Source organism: Mesocricetus auratus, unplaced genomic scaffold (assembly GCF_017639785.1).
Source record: "Mesocricetus auratus isolate SY011 unplaced genomic scaffold, BCM_Maur_2.0 Super-Scaffold_100018, whole genome shotgun sequence".
NCBI classification, from domain to species: domain Eukaryota; kingdom Metazoa; phylum Chordata; class Mammalia; order Rodentia; family Cricetidae; genus Mesocricetus; species Mesocricetus auratus.
Window position 1 is genome coordinate 50,380,855 of NW_024429199.1, and position 23,054 is coordinate 50,403,908.

The 23,054-nt window shown below is 37.4% G+C and overlaps 1 protein-coding gene across 2 annotated transcripts in view; it reads left to right on the plus strand.

The window, feature by feature from the left end:
• Positions 1-22,475, plus strand: part of Chd1 (chromodomain helicase DNA binding protein 1) — a 64,191-nt gene extending 41,716 nt beyond the window's left edge. For both annotated transcript variants that reach the window (XM_040758312.1, XM_040758313.1), the window contains exons 18-36: positions 299-370; positions 953-1,102; positions 2,363-2,511; positions 2,827-2,923; positions 3,014-3,109; positions 4,917-5,093; positions 7,722-7,882; positions 9,484-9,525; positions 10,351-10,481; positions 11,019-11,157; positions 11,318-11,468; positions 12,972-13,094; positions 13,901-14,029; positions 15,016-15,156; positions 15,942-16,120; positions 17,338-17,434; positions 18,032-18,083; positions 19,510-19,720; positions 20,948-22,475. In XM_040758312.1, coding sequence (XP_040614246.1) covers positions 299-370; positions 953-1,102; positions 2,363-2,511; positions 2,827-2,923; positions 3,014-3,109; positions 4,917-5,093; positions 7,722-7,882; positions 9,484-9,525; positions 10,351-10,481; positions 11,019-11,157; positions 11,318-11,468; positions 12,972-13,094; positions 13,901-14,029; positions 15,016-15,156; positions 15,942-16,120; positions 17,338-17,434; positions 18,032-18,083; positions 19,510-19,720; positions 20,948-21,290 — 2,640 coding nt within the window. In that variant the 3' untranslated portion in view covers positions 21,291-22,475. The remainder of the gene's footprint in view (positions 1-298; positions 371-952; positions 1,103-2,362; positions 2,512-2,826; positions 2,924-3,013; positions 3,110-4,916; positions 5,094-7,721; positions 7,883-9,483; positions 9,526-10,350; positions 10,482-11,018; positions 11,158-11,317; positions 11,469-12,971; positions 13,095-13,900; positions 14,030-15,015; positions 15,157-15,941; positions 16,121-17,337; positions 17,435-18,031; positions 18,084-19,509; positions 19,721-20,947) is intronic.
• Positions 22,476-23,054: the final 579 nt, after the last annotated feature.

Consider the following 23,054-nt stretch of genomic DNA (forward strand, 5'->3'; position numbering starts at 1 on the left):
ACTGCCTTGGCTGCTGTGCTGTTCTCTCCCCCCCCCATACTGTCAAAGACACAGGTAAGGGGAGGAAATGGAGTCACTCGCCGAGTTGAAGAAACCACTCGTGCTGGCTGCTTTCAGAGCACTCCTCAGAAGTAGCTCACTGGTGCCGGCTCAGGACATCTGGGCTGGGTTTGATGACTGCCATTTCTTTCTCAGGTGGTCCTAGTGCTGTTACCCAGAGACCACAGTGGGCTTGGTGATTTTAGTTGTTTAGCATTTGGCTGTGGTTTGTGAAGTATTTTAATTTGCTTTATCCTAGAGATTAGATGGATCGATAAAAGGGGAGCTGAGGAAACAAGCGCTCGACCATTTTAATGCTGAGGGATCAGAGGTATGAATGTTCTTAAAACTGTACATTGTGTTTTAATTATTTTGTTCAGTCATCGTATGTCCTTTGTCTTTAAAAAGAGTTGGTGCTGGTCTGCTTTCCCTAGCTTTTAAGTTTGTATTATATGTTAAATCTGATCTGCCACTAGTATTTTAACATATTATAGCTAATTTACTTCAGTGTAAATTAAATTAGTCTTTTATCATTAGAATTTGTTGTGTGACTTGTATTTTTTAAGAAAACACTTCTCTCCTATTTCGACCTTTCCTGCTTTCATGTGATGAGTACTATGTTGAATTCTGTGTTTATTACTACTACATGGGTTTACGTTTCGCAATCGTTGATTGATCCTCATATTAGAGTTATTGTTGTTGTTTGCGTTGTTGGAGATCAAGCCCAGGGCCTTGCGCTGCTGGGCAAGGGCTCTACCACGTGAGCATTAGTTAATCTTTAATATTGCCTTTCCATTTAATAGTGTCATTAGTAAGACACTTCCAGTTGAGAGAATCAGTTGTCAATTACTTTGAGTCAGTTTGGTAACAGATTAGAGGATCTAAAATTTTGTATGTTTAAAATTCCTTGTAGGATTTCTGCTTTTTGCTTTCTACAAGAGCTGGAGGTTTAGGCATTAACCTAGCCTCTGCCGACACTGTTGTTATATTTGATTCTGATTGGAATCCGCAAAATGACCTTCAGGCTCAAGCAAGAGCTCATAGAATTGGACAGAAGAAACAGGTATTTTACTTTGTTGTTTGACTGTTTTGAGTACTCTTCTTTTTAAAAACTACTGTGTGGGTTTGACTAAGGCAATGGGAGATCACTGAGACCCAGTCACACAGTTCTTGATGAGCAGCAGGAAACGCAGGGTCTGACAGAACTGACAGAACTTGTGTTGGGCTCTTCGTTTTGTTTAGGTTGTAGCTGGAACCTATTCAGTATAGAACTTCATTTGCTGTGATTTTGTTAAAGTTTGTTGATGAGCAGAGCTTCTCTCAGGAAGTGGTACATACAGCTTTATCGTCTGTGTGGTCTCTGAATGAACTTAAATTTGTGACAACATGAGGTGATCACAGAAACTGTAAAGACAGTTTTGCAGGGTTTTTTTTCCCTACTAGATAAATCATAATTTAAGTCACGGTGGGGGTGGCGTAGAAAAATGAATGGCTCCTTGGTTAAGAGCACTAACTGCTTTCCCAGAGGACCCTGGAGAGCAGAGCATCAACACAAGGACACAGTGATCAGTTTACAGCTGGGGGTGGAGTTTGATGAGACAGCAGCAGTTTAGTTTGTAGGAAGGTCAGGTCATGTGACCATGTTTGTGCTGGGAGCTAAGTGATGAGAGCAGACTGACTGAGCCAGCCGAGGCGTTGTGACTGAAGGAGGCCATCACTGACTGCTTCTCTGCCAAACTCAGCTCAGCACCACCCTCTTCATTTTTCCCTCTTCCGGTTGGGATTATTATGGAGTCAAGTGGTGCCAGCGTGGATCCAGTTCCCATTGTGTATATGGTTTGTTGTTTTAAAACTGTATCTCAAGTGTGCTCTTAGGCCAACAAAACAGAGCTGAGGCCAAAAAAAAAAAAAAAGAAAAGAAAAGAAAAATATATGAAGAAAGGATGCATTCAAATAGTTGTGTTTTTTAAAAAAAATAATTTTATTTCACGTGCATTTGTGTTTTGCCTGCATGTGTGTCTGTGAAAGCGTTGGATCCCCTGAAACTGGAGTTACAGACAATTATGAGCAGCCATGTGGGTGCTGGGAATTGAACCCTGGTCCTCTGAGAGACTAGCCAGTGCTCTTAACCACTGATCCGTCTCTCCTGCTCCTCACGTAGTTTTATAAATGGCAGAACTTCAGCTTTAGACATGATTGTCACACAATTTAAAATTTTTGTTACACTTGAGAGTTTACACTTGAGAGTTTGGAAACTGGAGGATGAACAGAACTTGGTGCCGCCCCTTGGCACTCAGGCCATCTTGCCTCTCGTCTTTCACAGGTGAATATTTACCGTCTGGTTACAAAGGGGTCGGTTGAAGAGGATATTCTTGAAAGAGCCAAAAAGAAGATGGTTTTAGATCACCTTGTGATTCAGAGAATGGACACCACCGGCAAGACAGTGCTGCACACGGGCTCCGCCCCTTCGAGGTAGGTCCTTCCCTACAGAAAATGCTGTGTTGGGGTCTCTCTAAGCTTGTGTTTTCTGACTGTAGATAGATGACAGTGTCCTGTATTCAGCGGTGTGGTTAAGTTTTATACTTTTAAAGACGTTAGCCTGATTTGTATTAGAGGCATCACACAATTACAGATTGATCACCCAGAGGAATTCTTAATTTCCGTGTCTCAAGTTTCTTATTTTTAAATAAGTAGATTAAAACTTTGACTTCCTCATCACTTATAAAGGGTGCTACACTGAATATGTTCTGAAAATATTGCTGAGTTTTTGCTTTTTCCTGTTTCTAGTTCTACCCCCTTCAACAAAGAGGAGTTGTCAGCCATTTTAAAATTTGGTGCTGAGGAGCTTTTTAAAGAACCTGAAGGAGAAGAGCAAGAGCCACAGGTTGGTACCAGTTACATCAGAATATGTGTTGTCTGTTAGACAAGGGAAAGACTCAGGTACAGTCAAAATAAAAAATTCCTTTTAATGCAGGAAATGGATATAGATGAAATCTTGAAAAGAGCGGAAACTCACGAAAATGAGCCAGGTCCCTTGACGGTAGGAGATGAACTCCTTTCCCAGTTCAAGGTAGGCATTTCCTTTCTCCATTACTGCAGATTCCTTAAGGGCTTGTAGAACTACCAAGATCGTTTTTCTGTTAATACAAAAGCTTGTGCTCAATCAAGTTGTTAGCACCCAACGAGACCAAGTTGCTTAGGGATACTTAAATTCATTGTGTGAGATGGGTTCCTAATTCATAGCAAGAATTAGGCTCAGCACGTAGCATGCTCCCACATATGCAGGATAATACAGGACTGAAGAATCTCAGCTGATTTTTTTTTTATTCCTTGCAAATTGTATCCATCTATACACTTTCTTTTGATCTTATCTATCTACTACTGCAACTCAAATTCCCTTCAGTGCTCCTCATTCTGTATTCTGTCTCCCTCACAACATGAACTTTTATTGGAGCAGATTTCAACAAAATTATGTTTTTCCAGTTTTTTTTTAAATTTATTTAAAGGCAGGTTCCTTGGCTTAAGCTCAAAACAACAATAAACAACAAACAAACAAAGCAGGAACAGGTCCCTCTGCATCTTAGGCATCAGTCAACATTTGTTCACTCAACAGATACTAATTGTAATATCTGAATACCAGGGACTTAGATTCAGTCACTCATTCAATACTCTGGAGGACAGAGGGTGACTGGGATGGGACAACAAAGGGGAAGCCAGAATGAAATACAGATTTTGAAACTCACTCTGGCCTTGATCTAGCAAATTGTTTTTCCAGTAATTACATTGCACTGCTTGCCTTTGATAACTGCTTGTGGGAGAGAGGCAGAAGGAAAGAGAGAGAGAGAGAAAGAGGGAGGGAGGGAGGGAAGGAAGACACAACTCAGTAATAACTAGAATAAATGCAGATTATATACCAGTGTTCTGAACTCTTAATATGGCTAACTACCTATTAAGACTGCCTATTTGTTTTATCTGTCTGTCTGTCTATCTATCTATCTATCTATCTATCTATCTATCTATCTATCTATCTCATCTTTGAGGTAAGGACTTTTAGAGTGCATGGTTGCCTGGAACTTATCTTCCAGACATAGCCTTTTCAGTACTTTGATTACAGATGAGCACTGGCATGCTTGAGCACATCTTAATATTAGACAATAAAGACCCTCAGACTCTTTATGAACAGTAGGCATGTTTTCTTGTCTTCATTCAGTTGTGTTTGATTTTTCATTTATTAGCTTTGATGAGTGAGTGTTGGCTGAATATCTTCTTAGAACTTTAAATGTACTAAATTATCCTCACATTGATTTCTCCGTTTCCTTTAGAAATGGGAAGGATACAGAGGTCTAGAAACCTAGTTGTTCTCCTAAGGTTTTAGTACTCTGTCAGCTACTCTTCGTGTTCTGTACTTATGAAAGGGGAGGTGCGTTGTTTGGCACTTAGTAGTTCATAGACTAGTCTAGGAATTCCTTCAGGAGGCCATATAGCATCTTACTGATGCACATTACTGTTTTCTTTTTCTTTTGTCAGCCACTAGTTTGTTGTTTGCCTTGAGTTCTGTTGTTAATTACTAATAATGACAGCATAGAGAATCATGGCAAGAAGGAGCAATCAGATGAAGTGATGACTAGATAATTGGCAGTGATCGTTTATAGTCATTATCTTGAGATACCTAGGTTTGGTTTTGTTGTTGAGATAGTGGGGAGTAGTTTCGAGGTTGGCCTCAAACACTTGGCATTAATGATCCTTGTACTTTTGGGGTTACTGGCTAGGGTTGATAGTGCCGGTTACAGCAGCGTCCTTTAAAAGAAGAAACGTGCGACTTAGGGTTAAATATTGTCTGCTATATAAACTTACTTTTAAAATTCTGAATTTATCAGGTTGCCAACTTTTCAAATATGGATGAAGATGACATTGAATTGGAACCTGAAAGAAATTCAAAGAACTGGGAGGAAATCATTCCAGAAGATCAAAGAAGACGATTGGAAGAGGAAGAAAGACAAAAGGAACTTGAAGAAATTTATATGCTCCCAAGAATGAGAAACTGTGCAAAGCAGGTGACCTTGTAATTTTAGAATATTGTTACAATATCAGTATCACAATAATACTCATAGTGAAATGCTCTTTTTGTTTGTTTTATGAACAGTAACGATTCATAATTTTGTTTCTCTTAATATTTGATAATTTTTGCCTTATAAAATGAGTTGGAAATTGTTTCCTCCTATTTTGCTGAATTATGTAGATCTGGGAATTTTTCCTTATTAAATGATTGATTATTGTCAGGGAAACTATCTTGGCCTGTAGGTTTTGTTGTTGGGAGATTTTATCTGACTTCCATTTCTTTTATGGATAAACTGTTTGGATCTTCTTATTGAGTTTCATAGTTTCTTTCTTCTGAGGAATTTGTCCTTTTTCTCCATGTTATTGAATTTGTGGCATGAGCTTAACAACATTCCATATTATTTTTTTATGTCTTTAAGGTATCTAGTGTTGCATGTCCTTCATTCCTAATACTGGTAACTTTTTCTTGATCATTCTAGGTACAGGCTGGCCTCAAAAATCACAGAGATCTGCCTGCCTCTGCCTCTCCGAGTGCTGGGATTAAAGGTGTGCGCCACCAACTCGGGGCCGGCCCTAGCTCTTTTTTTTTTTCTTTTCTTTCAATAAACTATTCTTTTTGTTTGTTTCACTATTTCATGTTTCCATTCTTTATCATTTCCTTTGCTTTTGATTTAATTAGTTCTTTTTACTTACTTACAAGCTGTGAGTTTAGAAAATAAGATTTTTCTTTACTGTTATCACATCTATTGTCATAATTTTCTTTTAAACACAGCCTTTTTTGAATCTTCCAAATTTTATCATCTGTTGTTATTTTCTTTTGTTTCACAATACTGTATTGTCTCTCACTTTGGCTTCTTTGATCCATAATTTAATTGAGGTTTTCCTAGTGTGCTTTTAATGTATTTAGGAAAAGAAAAACACCCAGTACTGGATTTCTTTTTTCCTTTTGTTGAGATATTGCATTTTAACATTGTCTTGACTACTGGGTGTTTTGACATCTTAACTACATTTTGAATAAGTGAGAAACTTCAGTCCTTATCGTACCCCCAAAAGAAAAAAAAGAGGTTTTTTTTACCTGGGAGGTCTTCTCCTGTGCCCTGGAGTCAGGAAGAGTGAAGGGTCTTTTAGGCTGGTACTCTTGAAAGTCAGTTTTCCCAACTCATTTGTCCTGCTGGTCTTGTTAACACCCAGCCCAGGCTTTGCGGGTCTCCCTGCAGCCCCTGGACACAGGTGTCCTGTGTTCTTGTGTTTGCTGATTCTCCTCTTTAGTAAATTGCAGCTGCCTTAGTCCTTGTGCCCGGTTTCATAGTCCTTGATATCTACCACCTGTGTCAGCATAAATGAGCTGGGGTTCAAATTTCTTCTCGAAAATATTTTGATTTAGATGTTGAAGTTTTTCTGTGATTTTAGTTTTGGTGTATGTTTAAAAGTTATAGCTTTATAAGTTAGGTTTTCAGTTTGGGTGGAAACTGGGTTCCTACTCATGTCTTAACATACACAACAGGCAGAAGTAAGATGACAATATATGGTATTTCATATTTGTGCTTGTTTTTGAAGACTCCAACGTGACATATTTTTAGTAGTGTACAGGAAGCATAGCCAAAACATTAGTTTTTGAAAGGGTAAGATGAAATTAAAACAATTAAGAATGTACTGACTTCTTGGCCTTTAGCAGATAAAGCTTAGGAAAAACTTCAGGGATTCAGACCATGTTTTGGTACATTCATATAAAAAGATGTTACAAATAGGTATTCATGTGCCCTGTGTGGTTTTTTTCTTTCTTGATGATATCTGATCAGCTTATTTAGAAAAGCAATGGAGAATGATGTTTAGAAGCAAAATACTAAAAAGGGAAAAAAGAATCTGTCTCCCCAAATAAATGCCTAGCAATGTTGCTGTAATATATATCCACAGCATTGAAATCGCCCTCATTAGGCAAATTAGCTTGAATTCATGCTAGTTTGAACTTGTTTTTCTTACCCTTACAACACGTTTGAGTAGCTTCTCAGCATCTCATCCTATGAATTGCCTCGCTGCATTCCTTTATTTTTCTTACATAAAGAATTTTACTGTACAATCACCTTCACATTTCTGAGTAAATGTACGCATAGAAGTGATGTGTGTGGGTCAGTAGAATGATGATTTTTGACGTATATGATAGAATTTTGCCAAATTATCCTATTTTAAGTAAACAGCAGACATACAAGAACGTGTACCTGTTGTCGCCAGTTTATAGCATTGCAGATGGTGACCATGCTTATTTAGTGTTTACCAAGTGACTATGTTAAAAAACAAATTACATTTCACTATTTTTAAATATGATTGAACTCATAGAGTTTTGTATTTATGCCATTTAATGGATTGCCCGTTAATAGCCATAATCGTATTTGTACAGAAAGCTGGTTGTTTTCTTGCTGCTTTGTAAGAATGCCTCAGAAAGTAGTCTTTCACCATTGCACGTCATGTCGTTGTCTATTTGGTTATTGCTTTTGGCTTTGGAATAGTTTCCATACGTGGATTGATGTCTTAGACGTTTTTACAGTAGTTCACTGTGTTCGTCTTTGTCCATAAAAAACAAACCTTCTTAACCCTTGTTTGGGGATATTCTTGTTTTTGTTTTCCAGATAAGTTTCAATGGAAATGAAGGGAGGCGGAGTAGAAGCAGGCGGTACTCTGGGTCTGATAGTGACTCAATCTCGGAAAGGAAACGGCCGAAGAAACGTGGGAGACCACGTACCATTCCTCGAGAGAATATTAAAGGATTTAGTGATGCAGAAATTAGGCGGTAAGAGGACATAAGACCATTTTGTTAACTTGGCATTTTTGCACCATGAAACTAAATATAAATACTGGATTAAGGAGTTTTAGAGGGAAAAATTAGGTATTTGGGGAGTTCTGCTTTTAGACATTTGGTTATAACTGAACAAAAGGTGTAACATCTGATGTTTGTTATTTATTGTTGCACTGCTTGAATATTAAAATGGTTTCCTCTTACTGTGGTTCAGAATGATCCCTTGCACAATAAAATTACATTTTAGCATGGTTCACACCACATTTATGTTTGCCATCCTTACTAATTTGCAGGTGATTAATTTAACTCTGTATTTTTCTTGTTTAACTTTGAGGCAATTGCTCTTTGAAAGTGGCCATGCATTTCTGGGGCTGGGGTAGAACTCAGTAGCAGAGCTCAGGCTTTGTTGTCTGAGAACCTGGGTTGCCTCCTTAGCACCACAAACAAACAAAACAAACAAAAACCGTTTTCTGACTGGCCATGAGGATAAACCTGCCTCTGTTGAGAATACACTTGTGTGCACACATCGTCAAAGGGAGTGAAAACAACTTAGCTTATGCAGTAGCTTCACCTGTAAAGTTTGATAAAACCTTGTTCATTTTTGTGTTTTAGAAGTTTGTTTTTTTCAAGTTATTTTTAACTCTTTCCGTTTACATCATAGACCTTACAAAGTCCTTCCTCATTGTTCCTACAAGAAAACTAAATGCATTGCTAGTTTTCGTTAAGGGAACTTTTATGACCATCTGATTTGTTGGACTTTCTGTCTTTAGTTGAAGAAGCATTTCATCTTCTACTTTCTGGATATTTTCCCTCATCTATCAACCACTTAAGTTGCTTTGTTGTGACATAATTTTTTGTTTTCCATTGTTGGTATAACGATCACCTGAATGAAACCTTTGAGTAAGCCCTGGAGCTTTAGGAATGTGATGGAGCGTAGTGAGTGGTTGGTGGTCATGCTGGAGACACGCCACTTCTTGTGGTAGCTTTGGACCTTTTTTTATGTCTTATGAAAATAATAAAGTAATTTCTAAAATAAAAATTAGCTTCTATTGTTTTATTTATATTTGCTATCTTAGCTTCTTCTTGGGTGTTGCAATGTTTTATTTGGTATAACTTAATGTCCTAACAATTTATAGCTTAACTCCCACCCCCCCTTTTTTTTTTTTTTTTTAAATCAGGGAACAGTCCTTTAAGTTTTTTACCAAAAAGTGTTTCTTTTGATACAGGCTCTCAGGCTTCCCTTGAACTCCTTATCCCCTCGTCTCCACCTCCCACAGGCTAGCATTGTAGAAGTGCACGATAATGCCTGATTCCCACAAGTTTGTGTTTCTTGTTTTTGTATGCATTATGAATACAGGGGGGTGTGTGTGTCTGTGATTATTAATGCTTTGTTTTTTACAGTGCTGGGAATCAAATTCATAGCCTTTGTGTATTCTCTGCAAGATTTATACCACTGAGCTACATTCCTGGTCCACTTAAATATTTAATATATTTATATATATGTTTATGTATATATAATGTATATATGTATATAAACATATATATAAACACATTTTTGTAAAACACATTTGAACCAAACATTTATTTTCTGTTAGGTTTATCAAGAGCTATAAGAAATTTGGCGGCCCTCTTGAAAGGTAAATATATTTGCCATTCTTACATGGTTATGAAATGTGTAATAGAATTTAGCCACTTGATTGAATTTGATTTAATAAGCATTTTTTTAAATTGGTAGAGACCAAGTTGCAGATTGATTACTAAATATGTTTGTATGATTTTGAGTCTCCAGAATTTTCTTGTCTACAAAGTGCACCTTAAATTGCATTTTGGCAAATGTAATGCATTTTTCACAGTCTTTATCTTATTTTCTTTTTCATTAGCTACTTAAGAAACAGTACAGATTTACTACAGAGGGACTAAATTACTAATGTAACTTCTACTTGTTTTCTGTCCTTTGTAGCAGTAAACTTACTGAATATGGAATCAGCAAACACTCAAAATAGTTTGTTCATTTCTTTCTCATAAAAATTTACAAAATAAGAGATACATTCTATTTTATTTTGAGCTGGATTGCTTAAAGTGCAACAATATTTGCATGTTTTTTTAGGTGATGGCAATAGCTTTGAATGTTAATCTTCATCAGTTCTACGGCAATACAAATTTCAAGGTCTCATTTATAATTTTCGTAAAATTTTATCACTCCTTTTTAATCGGATCTGAAGAGATTTTTTTCATGGTTGGTGTACATTATCTTCAGGAGTATGCCATTTGTTATGTGTGATGATTGGTTCTCTGCTAAGTTGTCCTAACTTTTCTGTCTTCTGTACTTGTCATATAAACTAGAATTTAAAGGGTAGACAACAGAGTGATACTTGGATTTTGAAGAAAAATAAACTTAGTTTTTTAAAATTGTACCATTTCATTTAACCTCTTTACCTGAAAATTGTATCGTCTTATTACAGATTAGATGCAATTGCCCGAGACGCAGAATTGGTTGACAAGTCAGAAACAGACCTCAGAAGACTAGGAGAGTTGGTGCATAACGGTTGTGTTAAAGCTTTAAAGGACAGTTCTTCAGGAACAGATCGCACAGGTGAACCTTCCAGTTACCCTGACCGTCAGTCTTAAAGGATGCTCAGCCATTCCGAGTAATAGGAAGTGCAGAGTTGGGGACAGAACTGCAGTTTGAAGACATCGAGTCTGTTCCCTAGTGTCCCTGATATGTTCTGCTTGGGCCGTAATTTCAGGAATTGCTATTGCTCTTGAATACGTGACTGGATGGATACCCACTGGCTGGCATTAGTTTGGGGTATCTACATAAGATTCAGTAATCCGGAGAGATCTCTGTGAAATTCTTGTCTAGGGGTGCTGGTGTTAACCTACCTCCTGCACTTATTGGCACAGTTACACCAGGGACTTTTTGTGAATTCTTATCTTCTGGTCTAGTTAGTAGTATGTATAGTGAAATTACAGTTTTGTTTTTAGGAAAAAACAGTACATATTAACATAAGTAATAGCATATGCTGTTTTGTTTTGTAGAATTACATAATTCCATATAGATATATGTGTAGATGTCCATATATAGATATGTCTGTAGATGTTTTTCTGTATTCTTGTTTTAAAAATAAAGGTGGCAGACTTGGAAAAGTGAAGGGACCAACATTCCGAATATCAGGAGTACAAGTGAATGCGAAACTAGTCATTGCTCATGAAGATGAATTAATTCCCTTGCACAAATCCATTCCTTCCGATCCAGAAGAACGGAAGCGGTGAGTTTCTCATTTCGTCAGGTGCTTTTGTTATGAACACAGGCTAAACTTCTGTAGCATTGACTATCTTATGATTGAAAAGTTTTAGTTACTTAAATATTATAAAAATTTATATTCTAGACAGTTATTAACGTGCAATAATTTTTCCCTTTGATGTTAGGTATACAATCCCATGCCACACAAAGGCAGCTCACTTTGATATAGATTGGGGCAGAGAAGATGATTCCAATTTGTTAATTGGTATCTATGAGTACGGCTACGGGAGCTGGGAAATGATTAAAATGGATCCCGACCTCAGTTTAACACACAAGGTACTTAAGTAGTTTCTTTACTTTTTTGACTATTAATATTGGCTTTGAGTTATTCTAATTTTTTAAAATTTATTTTGAGTACAAGTTTGATAGAGAATAAGGAAATAAAGGTTCTAATTATGTCATTTCTACATTACAGTTTGGTTCTAATGAAATAATTGAATTTATAGCTCTTTTGATTTTGCTTTATTTCTGAATTATGTTTTTGTTATTAAGACAGGTACATTTTCCTTTTACTTGATTAAGAATTTTCCACTATTAAAGGAAATATATAATGCCTTTCTTGAAAATTAGTATTTTTAAGTAATGGTCTCACTTATGTTGGAACTCTGATTTCTCCTATTTATAACCCCTTGAATTTTGGGAACATCATGTTCTGGAAAATCATATTTTAAGAAAATAATGTTAGAAATTTGAGTATTTTATTTATTTTTGTTGTACAATGACACCCTTTTGTTTTCTTCTTCTTCTTTTTTTTTTCTTTTCTCCATACAATGGAAATGTTTTATGTGTATATGTGTTTGTTGGAGCAGGTGTGCATGTTTCCTGGATGCCATCCTCAGGAAGTCTGTTTGTCTCCTTCACAACAGGCTTTCTTGTTGTCCTACAAGTTTGCTAGTTAGGTTACCCTGGCTGGCTGGCCAGTTAGCCCCAGACACGCTCCCCTTTTCTTCTGCAGTGCTTGGGCACCCCTCATGCGGTCTTGTTTTTGTATCAGGAGAGGTTTTGTTGCTTTGGTTTGTGTTTGGAGTATGTGTGTGTGTTTAGAGGCTGGGTTAATGTATGTGTGCATGTGTGTTTTGACACAAGGTCTCACTAGCCTGCTTATCAGGTTGATTGTGAGCTTGTGATCATCTTTCTCCTGAATGCTAGGATTTCAGGTGTTTGCCATTAAAACTGGATGAATTGAGAGTTTTTTTTTTTTTAAGGTATACTTAACATAGAATTTATTCCCAAGAGACAGACATGGTGGTGAACACTGGTAACCCTAGTGCTCAGAGACAATAGAATTGCCACAAGGGCTAAGTAATAAGACTGTCTCGGTGAAGAAGAGGAGAATGGCCGGGCAATTGGTGGCACACGTCTCTAATCCCAGCACTCAGGAGGCAGAGGCAGGAGGATGTCTGAGTTGGAGAGCTATTTCCAGGACAGCCAGGGCTACACAGAGAAGCACTGTCCTGGAAAAACAACAACCAGAGAGAGTGAGAGAAGGATGAATTTGCTTCCAAGGAAATTAAATCTCTGTTTATGATACAGGTGTAAACACTGTCTTGTCACTGCAAACAGTACTGTTATTACTACCCAGCTTGTTGCCCTCTTGTAGTCTACTAGATAACCTATTCATCCAACAGTATTATGAATATCAAAAACACTGGTGTGTGCATGTTTATTAAAACTTTAGTGTGTGAGCTATATGCGTACTTATTAAATTTTTATTTTTTCACTGGTGAAGTCTTCATGTCATTTATGAAAGACAGCCTGAAAAATGCATTGCCCTTTCAGATTCTTCCAGATGATCCTGATAAAAAACCACAAGCAAAACAGTTACAGACACGTGCAGACTACCTCATCAAATTACTCAGCAGAGATCTTGCCAAAAAAGAGGCGCAGAGGCTTTCTGGTGCAGTAAGTGAAAAATGTGGATGTTTAAAATCAGTTAACACTTCCAGAGTTATTTGACCATGTTAGATGTAAGAACTGCATTGTTCTTTAATTTAGTAGTTTTATTTGGTTATGACAGTAGAGTGAGTGCTTTTTGAGAGGTCAGGCCTATATATTATTTCAAAATATAAATATAAAGTTTAATGGACAGTGTCAAGGGACTTTATGGGACACTTCAAAAAGGATTTTTAAAAAGACTTTATAAAAGTTTATTTTCATTGTATGTGTATGAAAATTTTTCCTGCATATGTGTCTGTGTACTGTGTGTTTTGCCTGGTGCACATGGAGTGCACAGGAAGGCATCAGATTTCTGGAACAGGAGATAATGCTTGGTTGCAAGCTACCAGGTGGGTCCTGTCCTTTTTAGGAGCCGCAAATGCTCTTAACCATTAAACTGCCTCTGCAGGCCCAAGAGTGATTAATTCCTTACCCTTGTATCTTTTCAAATCTTTTAAAAGTTTGCTTGTAACCATGATGTGAACAACCGGTGTAGTGTCAAAAAAAACTTGTATCATTTGTTGGTACCACTGAATTTAGTTATAGGTGATAATCTGAGTGTGAAAATATCACTTCTGTATCTCTCTTTGAGGAATAATTATATTGGTTAGTACCTTTGACACAAATACATTTGTATCAAAGTTGTGTTTCCTCTATTGACTCTAAACATGGTGTGCAGTGCAATATATGTCTCTAGGCTTCAGATTAGTATTCGTAATGTTTTTAAAATGGGAAATCAGTCACATGGATTAAATACAAATACTTACTTTTAGGGAGGTTCAAAGAGGAGAAAAACAAGAACCAAAAAGAATAAAGCAATGAAGTCCATAAAAATAAAAGAAGAAATAAAGAGCGACTCATCTCCTCTGCCTTCAGAAAAGTCTGACGAAGAAGACGATAAAGTAGGTACACTTTTGCAACAGCAGCTGGTGTGGAAGGAAAGTTGAACTTTAGAAATGGAATTTTTCCTTTTTGTTTGTTTGTTTGTTTTCTTTTTTGGTGTGGTTTATAATGTAGATTTATTTATGGATCATAACTGTGATAGATATATGTATGAGACACAGATCAAATCCTTGCCAGTTAAGTGAGCCTTCTCTTTTTATTAACTTGAAAGAGATTGGCTCACTGTAGAGGAAGGTAAATATTGCATGTATCATTAGTAAAGGGATTCTGAGTTATATTTTTTCAGAACCCACATAAATGCAAAAAGATTTAGTTAAAAGGAAGGTAAAAATAAAGAGGGTAAGAAAGATAGGGAAATAATTTAAAGAAAAACAAAACAAAATAAGCTATGTAGAAAGAAAAAGTTAAAAAGAAAAGGTAGGCAAATCATGATATAAAACTTAGAAAGTAAAAAGTTGTGTATTTCCATCTTGGAACATAATAGCATTAGCCCAAAGTAGTTTCAGTAACTGAGCTCTCTTGGAGTTTATATGGGGTTGTAGTTGAGGGGAGGAATTGATTTGAGTACTTTTAGTTAGTTTCTCTGTGAAACAGTTCTGACTGTCCTGGAACTCAATCTGTAGACCAGGATGGCCTCGAACTCACAGAGATCTGCCTGCTTCTGCCTTCCAGAGTGCTGGAACTAAAGGCGTGTGCCACTACTGCCCAGCATGTTTGAGCGTGTTTTTAGTGCCTTCTTTACTAGATAACAGTACAAAGGAGACATTTCTTCTCTGTCGTTGTTTAGCAAATTAGCAAGGAAATTTTGTTAGCAAACCTAGCAATAGTAAAGTGGGCTAAGAGAGATCTCCAGACGAAGTTGAAAGTGAAATAGATGACTGACTATTCGCTGAAAATAAGCACTTGTAGAAGAAAACAAGTAATACTATGAGACAGCTAATCCTGTTGTCTTTATGGTTGGGCTTTTGTTGTGTTCTCTTTCCAGTTGAATGAATCCAAGCCTGAAAGTAAGGACCGGTCCAAAAAGTCTGTGGTGTCGGACGCCCCAGTTCACATCACTGCAAGTGGAGAGCCAGTTCCCATAGCTGAGGAGTCTGAGGAGCTGGACCAGAAGACATTCAGTATCGTAAGCACCAGGGTTTCTATTTAGTAAAGACTGAAGTAGAGGAGTTAAAAATAACGCGGGCAACTTTTATATTGAGGATTTTAAACTTTTCAGGTCCTGGTCCAGTACTTATATTTGAGTGCTAGTGTGCAAACGTTTTTACTAAATTCAGCCTTACTATAGGTGGTTTATACCAGATGCTTAATTCATTTTAATATTTTTTTGATTGCTTATTTTTTGCTAGTTTGTTTATTTTTGTTTTTCTAGTTTGTTAGTGATCTCATTATGTGGAACTCTTCTCCGATACTTTCTATTATAATGCATGCAGCTTGGAATGTACTGTTGCTATATGTTTGGTCATTAATGTTGAGGACTACTTAGAATGGTACACTGTAACATTAAAAGTAGCCAAAGCTCTATAAAATCAAAAGCTTTTGCCTCCACAAAGACTGATGTCATGTGATAATGGAAAGCATTCTTTGTCTGAAGAAAAGCCAAAGAGGAAAATACACATGTGTAGAGTGAGGTGATGTGTGATTGCTTATTTTGGAACTAGGCAATGCTGTATTCATTCATGTAAATATCATGAACAATAGAGTTTACCTGAGTTGTTGTTGTTGGTCTTTTTTTTTTTTTAAGATTTATTTATGTATATGGGTACTTTTGCTCACCAGAGAGGGCATCGGTTGTGAGCTGCCCATATGGGTGCTGGGAATACTCAGGACCTTTGGTAGAACAATGAGTGCTCTTAACCACTGAGCCATCTGAATTGGGTTCTTAATACATGTATTTCTGTTATTTTCAAGTGTAAAGAAAGAATGAGGCCAGTGAAAGCAGCTTTGAAACAGCTTGATAGGCCGGAGAAAGGCCTGTCAGAAAGAGAACAGCTGGAGCACACTAGACAGTGTCTAATCAAGATTGGAGACCATATCACGGAATGTCTGAAGGAGTATTCCAACCCTGAGCAAATTAAGCAGTGGAGAAAGTAAGTGGGACTTTAAAGGTAAAAGGGGAAACAGACCCACCCACGTGACTAGTAGCCTAGAAAATGAAAAGGCTTTTGCTCTAATTTTAGTGCTTTCTTGGAAAAAAGTCTTTATTATTTATAAACTGAAGTTGAGCCTCACAAGATAGCTCAGTGGGTGACGGTGTCTTCTGCCAACCCCGATGACTGAATTCAATCCCTAGGAGGTATGCACATGGCGGAAGCAGAGAACCACCACATAGGCTCTGTAGCATACATGCCCTCACACACATGCTTGTAGAACAAGGACCAAAAGACTAGTTTACATGAAGATCTATCTTTGGACGTGAGGCCCAGGGTTTCATAGCTAGCACTGTTGAAACAGAAAAGCAAAGCAAAGGTTAAAAAAAGAGCTGACCTCTTGCCACCTCAAGACTAGTTTCAGAGTTTACAGAATGAAAGCAGACAGAGGATTGCACTTAATAAAATGGAAATTATAGTAATGTGCTATTAGAACAATTCTCTGCAAACTTAATCTGTTATCTGGTACTGTTCTTACTCAGCTATTAACATCTGATGTTAACATACATAATCTATTCTTAAGATTCACTCTGTGAATCTTAGCTTGCTTAGTTTTATATATATTTGGTACATTTCATATTAGGATCAAACACTAGATTTCATCATAAACAATGTAAAATGAAGGGATTTGAAAGAGAAATAAGGCTGGGTGGTGGAGGCAGAGACAGGCGTGAGTTCGAGGACAGTCAGGGCTGTTACACAGAGAAACCCTGTTGAACCCCCACCCCCCCAAGGGGGGAATAAAACTATTCATGTGATTGGAGACTTCTATGTACATGAAATTTTAAAAAGTAAACATGGAAATTAATTTCATTATTTTATTACTTAAAATCATTTTGGTTTCTCTCTGTGTATGTGTGTGCGCACACGGCGTACGCATGCGAGCGTGCATGCATGAATGTCTGAGCACGTCACAGCACATGCGTGAAGATTAGAGAACTACTTGAGAAACTTGGTTCTCTCTACGAACTCAGGGTGTCAGAGTTGACAGGCTGAACTACTACCTTCCTGGTCTCTGATAATTAATTTCTTTAGTGTAGACTTTGTTCCATAGGGGGCTGTGGCTATGTTTAATGTATAAAGAGGGTCATAAGTGGTTCTATGGTAAAGCTAAATATTTTTTACTAGATTAACTTGTCATTTTTTTTTCCTTTTAGAAACCTGTGGATTTTTGTGTCTAAGTTTACTGAGTTTGATGCAAGAAAGTTGCATAAATTATATAAGCATGCTATTAAAAAGCGACAAGAGTCTCAGGTAATTGGTATATAATACTTTATTCTTTAAACTGTGACATTGGGACCATACACATTCTTTATTATCCAATAACAAATGGAGAGTTCAGTTAACAAATGGAGGAGTAATGAATAAACAGATGCCTAGTACAGACAAGACCCATAACACTGGCTAAAATTAGTAGGCATGGAAACAGGATATTAAATTGTCCTCATGAAGTAGTAATTATGAAAGGAACACAGAGAGGCTGCCTGACATTATCTTAAATCGTCACAACACAGCACTGTGCGAACCTCAGCTGCAGTACAGAGAAGCATGTGCTTGCCAACAGTGACTTTGTCACCTCCCGACAGTGCACCATTTGAATTTGATGTACATGTGAGACTGTCATGCCACATCTCTTCCAGCATCAAGCCTTTTAAAAACATGAAGGAAATTGTTCTGCTTAAAGAGAACTGTGAATTTTATGTATTCTATACATGTATAGTATGTGAAAGCCTTATCATCAATGTCTTAAGGATCCCCAACCTAAACCCATCACCACACACACACTACACTGTACTATGAGAGTGTTGTAGACTGCTTGAATGTATCTGATATGTGTGTGTTTTGTTCTAGCAAAATAGTGACCAGAACAGCAATGTTACTACTCATGTGATTAGAAATCCAGGTAAGCTTTGTGTGTGTGTGTGTGTGTGTGTGTGTGTGTGTGTGTGTGTGTGTGTGTGTGTGTAGAGAGAGAGAGAGAGAGAGAGAGAGAGAGAGAGAGAGAGAGAGAGAGAGAGAGAGAGAGAGAGAGAGAGAGAGAGAATGTATGTTTTGGTTTGATTGCTTTCTTTTTAATGTATGTGGTATGTGTGAGTGTAAGCATGTGTGTCTGTGTGGGAGCACAGAGGCCAGATACAGATGTCCTCCCCTGTCAGTTTCTACCTATTTCTTAGAGGGAGGGTTTATGAACCTAGGCTCACAATTTTCAGCCTGCAGTCCTGCAAGCATTAGTAATCTTCTGTTTGCTTCCTTGGAGTTTGGTCAGGCTTGCTATGTGGGTGCTGTTTCTGAACCAAAGACCTCATAATTGTGCAAGACACTTTTAATTTGTAAGATGTCTATCTCCGCAGACCCTCTTACTTTTGGTTTTTAAACCAAATTATTATTATTATTATTATTATTTAGGTTCTTGTTCAAAGTGCTTTTATATTGAGAAAATGCTATGATTCTAATCCATTGTTATTTAAATCATTTTAAACAGTGTTTTAGTTATTCCTTCTAAAAACAAGCCTTTAAGCCAGTTTTTAGTAATTGTAGGGCTGATGCTAAAAAGAATGTTTATTCTCTGAGTCACAAAATATACTTTGAGACAAATATGTGCCTCGGTAGTTTTCAGTTGTGATTTAAAAAAAATCTTTTTAATTGAAAGAGAATTACATCATTTCCCCTTCCTTTCTCTAATCTGTTCCCCCCCCCCATGCTTTCCCACTCTCAAGTTGATAGCCTCTTTTTCTTAGGTGTGTGTGTGTGTGTGTGTGTGTGTGTGTGTGTTCTGTATAAACAGAGCCTGCTGAGTCTTGTTTCTGTTGTGTGTGTGTATGTGGTTTCTGGGCTGACCGATGAACTGGACAACCAGTAAGGGGGCTCATCACTGGGAGAGGCTAAAAAGTCTCCTCTTAGCAATCCTTAGCTGCCTAGTTCTTTGTCTGGGGGTGGGTCCTTCTGTATTAGTATGTCCATTGTTGTGGGCCTATTTTGTGCAGTCATTTCGGGAGAGACTTGTGATACCACAGACCCCAGTACTCTGGCTTTTCCCCTCCTCTTCTGCAGTGTTCCCTCAAGCATAGACGCAGGCGCTGTGATGCGGGTGTCTCCACTGGGGCTGAGCTCTCCACAATCCATTGATTACTTCACAGTGTCCAGCTGGGGTTTTCTGTGATAGTCTCCATTCGACAAGGGTTGATAGCTATACACTTACTGCAAAACCCTTTAAAACACACCTGTATTTGAGAATTGATTTTGTTTTGGCAGGAGTGATTGTTATTTTAATTGTCATTTATAAGTCATTTTAAAATCCATTAATAAAGTTTTACTTATTTATCTAATAGATATGGAAAGGTTAAAAGAGAATACAAACCACGATGATAGCAGCAGGGACAGTTATTCTTCTGATAGACACTTGTCTCAGTATCATGACCATCATAAAGACCGCCACCAGGGAGATGGTTATAAAAAAAGTGACTCCAGGAAAAGACCCTACTCTTCATTTAGCAACGGCAAGGACCATCGTGAGTGGGATCACTACAAGCAAGACAGCAGGTAAACCGAGAAGCAACTGTCTTCTACCCATCCTTCTCTTCAGTTACATTTGCTGCGTTTCAGATAGACCTATTCCATCTTCATGAGAGCACATCAAATCCTACTTGCTTATAAATAAAAAAATTGATAGTACTTTTCGTGTTAGTATTTGTGACTAGTTCTCTGTAAAATGGCCTTTGAAGTATTAAGTTGGCATCACAATATGTAATGAGATCTGAAAGTTTTGTAATTTTAAGTAGTGCAGTTTATTATAGTTGCAGAGTATTGGTACAAGTACAGGCTTTCTATGGAGAGAATTCTGCTTTGGATATCGAAATCCTGTGAGACAAAATATAATTTAACTGCAAAATATACTTTATTCCTTTATCGTTTAAAGAGTGTCCTTAATGATTTGTGATCATCGCTAACATTAACATCAGAAAGAAGTGAGATGCTGAATGTGCTGCTCTAGAGAGAGCTCTCGTAGTGTGTAAGGCCACAACAGCCTTATAAACTATATACTATATAAGCACATTAATTTTAAAAAGGCTTTCCATTGGGGACATGTGACAAGAAGAAAAGCCATATCTAACTGCATATGCCAGTGATGTCACAAACTTCTGGAGGAAGTGTCTGTCACAAGATTCTTTGCTCAACAGGAACATTTTATCTGAAAAGGCAAACATGTTAGAGATTTCTCATGGGGTAAATCTCTTGATGTGTGTGTATCCGTTAACTCATTACATAACTAGTTGCATGAGAAAAATGTCTAATGGACACCTCAAGCTAATGAAAAGTTTTCTTTACAAATTTTTTAGAGTACATTCTAGTATTTTAATTTTTCCTCCTAGAGGTTTGTAAAGGGCTTCAGTTTTGAGGGGACTCATAGCTGTGGTTATTTCAGACATCACCCTGAGACACTGAGGTGAGCTGAGAAGTGATTCTTAAGTGAAGTTAAAAGGCCTCCTTCTGGGGTGCTGCGTACGGTTCTCTGATCTTGTGGACCAACATTTTCATGGGGATTTCTAGTGAGTGATTTGTTTCTAGGTAGGGATTTCTGAAGCTCTACCTTAAGAGGTGGTGCTGTGGTTCAGGGGAGACATGATTCTAAGCTACTTTTATGATGTTTGATTAAACACTGAACTTGTACACAATTAAAATACGTTTTAAAGTTTTTATAATTGTACAGTTTTATTGGGAGCTTTAACTTACACATTGAACTAAAAGGCTACATTTCTCTTTGATTAGGTACTATAGTGACAGAGAGAAACGCAGAAAACTGGATGACCACAGGAGTCGTGAGCACAGGTCAGGCTTGGAAGGGAGTTTAAAGGACAGGCACTCGGACCATCGGTCTCACTCGGACCATCGGCTGCACTCAGACCACCGGTCAAGTTCTGAATACACACATCACAAATCTTCCAGGGATTATCGGTTTCTTTCTGACTGGCAGATGGACCACCGAGCTGCCAGCACTGGCCCTCGCTCACCTTTAGATCAGAGGTCTCCTTATGGCTCCAGGTCTCCGTTTGAACACTCGGCCGAACACAAAAGTACACCTGAGCACACCTGGAGTAGCCGGAAAACATAACAGAAACTGATGATTTGTCTGTCTGGACTTTGGTTTTAGCCATAGATCATAAACCAACACAGTAATTGCCTTACATGACTTGAAAGATGCAAACAGTTCTTCTATTGGTAGCAGTATTGTTACTTCTTTCCAGGACGCAAGGTCTATTATCCCAACAGAAGAGAGAATATTTTTATATTTAAGGATTATGCTGCACTGTACTGCAAATACTGCAGTACTTTTTTTTTCTTTTTTTAAAGAAATGGAAATGTTTACTATAACAGGGACCTCAACACTGCCCTCCCGTATAGGCTGAATAAAAACTGTTTTTATGTCAGTGATTTTTCGACTGACTCCGTTTAAATTATGTCTGTATATGAACTTGACTCTGACCTGTGATCATGTTTCAGGAAGGAATGGAAGAGAGTTCTTTCCTTGGTGAAGAAGAAACACTCAAGGACTTTGTTCACTTTCCAAAGCTACTTGTTTACATCCCCACTGCGACCACCTTGCCGCTTCCCGTCACAAGCTTGAATATTTAAACCCTGTACTTATGTCTGTAATATAGCCGGGGATTTCCTGTTTGTGATTATTATTATGCCTTTTTACAGAAGATGGTGGCTGTAAATTATTGTAAATGTATTAAATGAGCTTCCTTTCCTTGCCCTCCTCAGGCTTCTTTTGACTGTTCCTTTCCCTACCAACTCAGGCCTTCTTATTAAAAGAAAAAAAAATCAGTGTAATAACACTTTTTAATGATTTGTCTTGATGGAATCATTGTTTAGAATGTAAAAATGGGGAAAGGGGCCACTTCTTTCTTTTAGTCCTCTTTTTATATTGAATATTTTTATTAGATACATGTTTTACCCCCTCCTTTTGAAAGTCAATATTATGTTTGTAGTTTTACAAAAGAACTGGTGAGGGTAATATGTGAATTACAAACTTAATGCTCTGGGAACGTTTGTCAGACGCATTTGGTTTAAAAGGGTAGGTGTATGAACACTTTGAGAATCCAAAATGGCCAAAAGTTAATGTAAAACCCATTCGTTTTCCCTTTCCGTGTGGGCAATAATGTCAAATGTGCTATGCAGCCAGGTTAACATTTTAGATGAATTTGATTAACTTTTTAATATAAACTGTTACAGTGCACACTGATTGTACATAAAAACCTTATATATGACAAATTAAATTTAAAAAAAAAAAGGATATGTGGGCTCCTGTAGTTTTCTGCTCCATTCTTGTTCCCTCAAGCATATAATCTGTTGTTTTGTTTCGTGTTAGGTAACAGATGCCAGGAAAAAAAAAAAGGTATCTTGGTAAACAACTGAAGATTGATTATACATAGTACTACAACTATCTGTTTTGAAGACTCTTTGAGTCTTTCTGTGAAGTAAAATAGGTCATAGAAGTCTGCTCCTTACAACTGTTTTTCTTCTAGAGTGCCTTATTTATTCACATTTTTTTTCTTATATTCAGTTGGAATTTTGGATGTACGCTGTATAACCAATTAGAACATTTACTCCTGGATATGTCTCCATGGACTAGCTGCTGAGGGAATCTAAAGCTGGTCTGTGGATTTGTATTTTCATATTTTCCTTTTATGTATCTAATTCTAAAATTTATACAAAACAAACTTTAAAGAGCAGTTATATCTTTGGCATAAAGTTATCCTGGAGGATTACATGAGGTAATGTGTTGGGGAATAACTCAACTTTTAAACATCTATAATTGAAGTTAAAAGTGATGACAAAACTCAGTGCTGGCACACAATTTTTAAAGTTTTCG